The 6,951-nt window shown below is 42.5% G+C and overlaps 1 protein-coding gene across 1 annotated transcript; it reads left to right on the top strand.

Moving 5' to 3' along the window:
• The first annotated feature begins 2,040 nt into the window (after positions 1-2,040).
• On the top strand, positions 2,041-2,473 carry LOC131922705 (large ribosomal subunit protein eL31-like). The gene has a single exon (XM_059277545.1). It carries the CDS (start codon positions 2,059-2,061, stop codon positions 2,428-2,430), a length of 372 nt encoding a protein of 123 aa, XP_059133528.1. The 5' UTR covers positions 2,041-2,058; the 3' UTR covers positions 2,431-2,473.
• The last annotated feature ends 4,478 nt before the right edge of the window (positions 2,474-6,951 follow it).

Consider the following 6,951-nt stretch of genomic DNA (forward strand, 5'->3'; position numbering starts at 1 on the left):
ATTTTGAATAACTTCATTATTTCCTGTCATTTTACACTCCTAAGGACAGGAAAGACGGCAAATCATTTCAATCTTACTTGCTATTTAAACTTCCTTTGAATGTATATTCATTTCTTTCTAAAACAGTTTTTACCAACTGAGATATTTGTAATTAAAATATCCTCTACTTTTTATAAACAAGTCAAGCTACAGTTGAAATAAAGGAAAATAAAACTTTCCAGAAATTCTTTCAAAACATCATAGCGGAGGCAGAGGCAGGCATGTCTCTGTGAGTTCGAGGCCGGCCTGGTCTACAGGGTGAGTTTCGGGACAGTCGGGGCTGCACAGTGAAACCCTGTCTCAAACAAACAAACAAACAAACAAAAAAGTCAGAAAAATTTTCCCAAGATAGATATCACTCCAGATTATGAATTAGTACACAAATAAAGCCCCACCCAAGGAGAATGAGGGAATAAAGGTAACAACAACTATAAATCAATCATTTTAAAGGGGACATTACACATTACTCATGAAGGTAAATAAAATAAGAATAAGAAAGAAGAGAAATATTTAATAAGAAAAAACTCAGGCCAGCAAGATGGCTCATTGGGCAAAGGAGCTTGCCTCCAAGCCTAACGACCTGATTCCATCCCTGGGACCCACATGGTGCAAGGAAAGAACTGACTCCCACATCTGTGTCTTCTCCCACAGGCTGTCTTCTGACCACCACATCTGTGCTGTGGAACATGTGAAGCTCCTTCCTTATCCTGAACTGTCATCAATCAATCAATCGATTAGAAAAAAATTTTAAAGAAAGAAAGAAACGCTAATGTCATAATTAAGAGGGGTCTGGGTTTAAGGAAGCAACATAAAACTATCTTTGTTCTCTTTTCTTTTCCTCAGAAATCATTCTCCAAATATTAGAACAAGAAAAAGGTGGTTCCTCCAACCTCGGTGAAAATATGAGTTTTCAACTCTAATAAGATGCCGTGGTGGCACACGCCTCAAATCCTACCCAGCTCTTGGGAGGCAGAGGCAGGCTGATCTCTGAGTTCGAAGCTATCCTGGTCTACATAGTGAGTTCCAGGACAGCCAGGGCTACACAGAGAAACCCTGTCTCAAAAAAAAAAATGCAAAGTAGATGAAATATTGGTAAATTGATGTGTCTAGGTTAGGGGTTGAAAGAATGAAAATTGCAGTTTAAAAAAGAAGTAGTAGAGAAGAATTACACACACACACACTCATACACACTCATACACACACTCACACACACATACACTTATACACACACTCACACACACTCATACACACACACTCATACACACATACACTCACACACATACACACACTCATACACACTCACTCATACACACTCTCACACACTCACACACACACTCACACACTCATATACACACACACACTCATACACACACACACACACACACTCATACACATGCACAAAGGATGTGTGTGTGGATTTCTCTCATCTTATGATGGGGTTATAAAAATATCCCCAGCTGCATTCAAATACTTCTGTTACTGAACATAGCTTGGTCTAATTAACTTATATTAAACATGCCTAAAACCCTTCTATTACACTATAGTGGGCAAAATAATTGAACACAAAGACTATATTATAGTAAAAGGTTCATGTATCATAATTTATTGAATACCCACCTCCAGAAAAATAACAACAAGGAATATGAGCGATTTATCCTCTTAATGGCATGGCTGAGCAGAAGCTACAGCAGTACAATTAAAATTGTATTGTATTGCAGGAGTATTACTCAGTTAGGGGGGAAAAATCAAAATTCAAAATACATATGCTGCCTTTATCTCATTGTGCAATTGCAAAAAAAGCATTAAATCATAAATTTACTGTGTGCTACACACACTATGTGTGATAAATACAAAATGGTCTGTTCTATTCTGAGTACTTTTGTGAAGATTTGAAATATTTCTTAATTAAATGTTTAAGCCCAGAAAAGTTAGGTAGTTGTGGGAATGACAGTCCCAAATTCCAAGAAAGTTGGGGAATTTAAGAAAGTTGGGGGACCTTTCCAACTTGGGCCCGGCAGAATGGCTCCCGCAAAGAAGGGTGACGAGAAGGGCCGTTCTGCCATCAACGAGGTGGTGACCCGAGAATACACCATCAACATTCACAAGCGCATCCATGGAGTGGGCTTCAAGACGCGTGTCCCTAGGGCACTCAAAGAAATCCGGAAATTTGCCATGAAGGAGATGGGTACTCCAGATGTGCGCATTGATACTAGGCTCAATAAAGCCGTCTGGGCCAAAGGAATAAGGAATGTTCCATACTGTATCCGTGTACGTTTGTCCAGAAAACGAAATGAGGATGAGGACTCACCAAACAAGCTCTACACATTGGTAACTTACGTACCTGTTACCACATTCAAAAATCTACAGACAGTCAATGTGGATGAGAACTAAGCTGCAGAGTGTCAAAGAAAGTTGGAGAACTACCTTCAAAAAAAAAAAAAAAAAAAGAAAGTTGGGGGAATTTAGAGCATGTTGAGGTGAGGGCTGAAACCAAGGAAATGGTGGAACATCTGTATAAAGAAAAGCAAGATGCCCATGTTCCCACTGATTCAGGTGACACCCTCCACTTCCTCCAAAGACAGAAGCTTGACCTAGTTCAGATCTCAGAGCCTACGTAAAACCAGACACAGGACTAGCACATGTCTGTAATCCCAGTGTCTCTACAGGAGAGATGGGAGCCAGAGACAAGAGCATCCCTGGAGAGCAGCCTGATATAAAGCAATAGCAAATGGATGTGATGGAAGGTAAGGATTCTCTCCCTCTCTCTCTCTCTCTCTCTCTCTCTCTCTCTCTCTCTCTCTCTCTCTCTCTCCTCCTCTCTCTCTCTCTCTCTCTCTCTCTCTCTCTCTCTCTCTCTCTCTCTCTCTGTGTGTGTGTGTGTGTGTGGGCACATACATACAGAGATTAAAATAAAAATTACTATGGCAGTTTAAGAAGCACATACACATACCAAAAAAATTCATCCTCTGTTCCCATTCCTCCCATACCCACTAAAAACAGACTCCCTTTCTTTCCTTTTAAATTTTGAGACACTACAGCTGCGTAGCGCAGTCTTAGCCTTGAACATGCAATCCTCCTGTGTCAGCCTCCCAAGTTCTGGAATTACAGATAATACACCACCATATTCAACTGAGAGTGTATTTTAATAGATTGGTAAATCCCTTTGAAGGCCACTCCATTTTGAGGTGCTCATGTGGCTTGGGATAAAGAGGCCATTTGAAAAACTGGCTGAGACATCTGATGATGGCCTGAATATCCATGTGGGCACTGACTAGACCAGATGTGCCAACGGGACTCTGAGCCATAACCTTTCTCTGAAGCAACAAGCCTGGGAAGAGAAACCTCAACTTCTGCAGCAGCTGGCTGTGGGGCATCAGGGCTCACATCATGGCTGCCTCTTTCCTCATATATGCCCTGGCTTCTAACTGGAGACAACAGAAAATTAAATATGCCTCCCAAGTCCCACCTCCGCTGGCTTGGCATGGCTCTGTCATGTCAAAATGGCCTAAGGGAACATACCTGAGGAGCTCCTCTTTCCTTCCCTTTTTTTGTGCTGTGGGGCTTCTCCATTCCCAGGCAGCTTTGCGGCTTCTATTACCTCCGTCAAATGCAAGTGATAGTGGCCCGGCCCCTTGCTAACACAGGCTCTGCCTAATAACAGCCTTGATTTATTCTCATCCAGGTGACCACTGCTTATTTCAATAATGACATTAAAAACTTTCTTAAAAGGGCAAACATGAGAATTAGAACAGAAGAACTGCTTAGTCAGCTACTTCGATAAACGCCTCATTCTTCGGGTCCTTCGCTTAACTGATATAGATTATGCATCTATTATGAGCCAGACACTAGGATACATTACACTTCTGTAGGATAGTTCAGTTCAAGGAGAAAACCAGGATACCACAAAGCTGATACCTTGGCAGATATCTGGCAGTTCAAATCTTGATTCTGTGCTTATTGTGGTCTATAGCATGGAAAGGATTAACTTCAAACTTCTTTGAAGTTCCCTCGTTTGCATGTGAATGAAGATGTCTTCAGTATGACTATAATGTGCCCCAAAGAAATACTGCTAATAGGGGCTGGAGAGATGGCTCAGCAGTGAAGAACACTGGCTGCTCTTTCAGAGGATCCAGGTTTGATTCCCAGCACCTACAAAGAGGCTCACCATGATCCATAACTCCAGTTCCAGATGATCTGATGCCATCTTCTGACCTCCCTGAGCACCAGATATGCACGCAGTACACAGACACACATGCAGACAAAACACCCATACACATAAGATAATAAAACGATTTTTAAAAAAGGTTTACTACTAATACCTTTTTATGCCAGTTTATTTTTAAAAGCAGAGACTCCATATCCCTGAAAGTTTGTGACACTATTTTTAGAACCATAATAAAAAATACATATAATTACTTGTCTAGATTAATGCTCTCTCTCCCTCCCCCTCTCTGTTTTTCTGTTTTATATTTAATGTATTGATTCACAGCACAAAGTTTTCATTAATAAACTTGGCAAACAAAGCTCCTGGAAATCTTGCTCCAGGGAATGATATTCTGGGTAAGTTTTTACTAAAGATGACATTTTCATTAGCACTGCTAATGAACTGTACTTATTTCTTTGGGGAGTTATGATTTATTAAAAAAATTAAATGTTTGAAAAAATACCAAAATAATTACATCTATTCGTTTTGAATATGATCGCAGTGTTTGCAATAGAAAAATTAGTGACTATTCCCCGCAGTCACGGTGGCTCTTAAACTCGGCATAATTCTGGAGATTGCCACTGGGAAAGATTGCTCCATTGCTCATTAGGTGGATAATGTCATTATAATAGCTTTACTCGGAGACATAAACCAGTTAAATGAAGCACCCAAAACCCAAAGGCAGAAGTTTGTTTGGTGAATCATTCTCGTTCTATGGCGGCTCTATATCGAGCCAGAATGCAGCTCAGGGCTTAATTTGATGAATCTTCCAAGGAAATGCTGCGGGAGGCTATAGTTCCTATAATTGGTCTCTAGGCTTCGTGATCTCTGTTCACAAAGTCGTCTGTTCACACAGCTTTGCAAGCTAATTGTAAAGAAGCCAGGAGAGAATAAAAACTCATACATAATAAGCATTCAGGAAGATTCCCCCCACACACATCCCACCCCACCCCATATCCCCTTACCCCTATCTGTGCTTTTGAATCTCTTCTGGCCCTTGTGACCTTACATTGGGAACTTTGGTGCTGCTCTGGCCCAAAGTGCTGGGATGTTCAGATCAGGTCAAGGGCAAACCCAGGCCAGGCTGACTCCAAGATTAGCCTTATTCACATGTCTTTTTTAGGCTGGGCTTAAGGAACATAGCCAGCTTGCTGGAGGTCAGTAAATTAGTTCTTCAAAGCAGAACCAACTGACATAGTAAGGAAAAGTATACTGTGGGTTAGCTCTAGCCCTGAGCACAGAGTGTCAGGGAATGCTGTCTTAGTTAGGGTTTCTATTGCTGTGAAGAGACACCATGACCAGGACAACTCTTACAAAGAAAACATTTAGTTGGGGTGGTGCAGCTTTGATCTGGAAGTACTACCCTCAGTGAGGCTTCTGGTAACTGTCACGCCTACCTATGACCTGCCCCTGAGGCAGGGCCAAGACGGGGAGCCCTTAAGACCCGAGATCTGGATGTGCCGGCTCTCTTGGTTCCTGGTAATCCTAGATGCTGGAGGTAGACCAAGCAGAGTTCTCTAGAGAACACCGTTGGACTGCACTTCACCTCTCCTGGATCTTATAACCAATCCCTTTACTTCTTGTAAGTTACCCCAAAATAAACCTCCCTTTTAACTACATGGAGTTGCCTTAGTAAATCCCACAAAAAGGCTGGTCGGTGCACTTCTTTAATCCCAGCACTTGGGAGGCAGAACCAGACAGATCTCTGTGAGTTCAAGGCCAGTCTGGTCTACAGAGCGAGATCCAGGACAGGCACCAAAATTACACAGAGAAACTCTATCTCAAAAAACCTAAATAAATAAAAGATAAATAAATACATAAATCCCACAATAGGGTGGCTTGCTTATAGTTTCAGAGGTTCAGTCCATTATCATGGTGGAGAGCATGGCAGCTTGCAGGCAAACACGTGGTACTGCTACATCTTGACATGCAGGCCACAGGAAGTCAATTGGCAGTGACACTGAACTTGAACAAAAGAGACCTCAGACCCCGCCCTGCCCCGCCCCCACAGTGACACACTTCCTCCAACAAGGCCACACCTCCTAATAGTGCCACTCCCTTTGGGGGCCATTTTCTTTCAAACCACTCCATGTGTCTTATCCATTTAGTCGTGGTGAGAAAGCTGTGCAGCAGGAGGGTAAGGGTGGACTCCCGTGGAGAGAAAGGTCTTACCCTAGGACCTATCACTTGCAAGGAAGTGACTGCTTTAAAATTCTTCACCCTAAGGGCTCAGTAGTTAAGGTGCCAGGTCTTGAAGCCAGGTCTGACAATGTGAGTTCGATCCCTGGGACTCACCAAACAAACAAACACTCCTGTAAATTGTCCTCTGTCCTCTGACTGTGACACATGACAGCCCCCACAATAAATAAATGTAAAAGTTAAAACAAACAAAAAAATTTTTTTTTGACTCTAGCCTTGTTGAACGCAGTAGAGTGCTTTCTGGAGAAGTGAGCGGGCTGGTGCTCTGCATTACGGGGATGCCAAGGGTTTGGCAGTCCAAGCTAGTGCTGGAAGCAGAACTGACTTGGGGACTGCTTCCAAACTAAGGAACTGCTGTCTCCTGGCAGAGCCCTGAGCAGGATATGGTTGGGATGGTGCTGATGGATGTTCCTTTGGTGGTTCTAGAAGAAGCTTTCTTCTCTGGAAGCTTTCGACAAGGTTGGACAACGACTCAAACTCAGCCCTTGCTGAAAAAGGTTGCTCACCTA

The sequence above is a fragment of the Peromyscus eremicus genome, chromosome 12 (genome assembly GCF_949786415.1).
Source record: "Peromyscus eremicus chromosome 12, PerEre_H2_v1, whole genome shotgun sequence".
Classification (NCBI taxonomy): Eukaryota; Metazoa; Chordata; class Mammalia; order Rodentia; family Cricetidae; genus Peromyscus; species Peromyscus eremicus.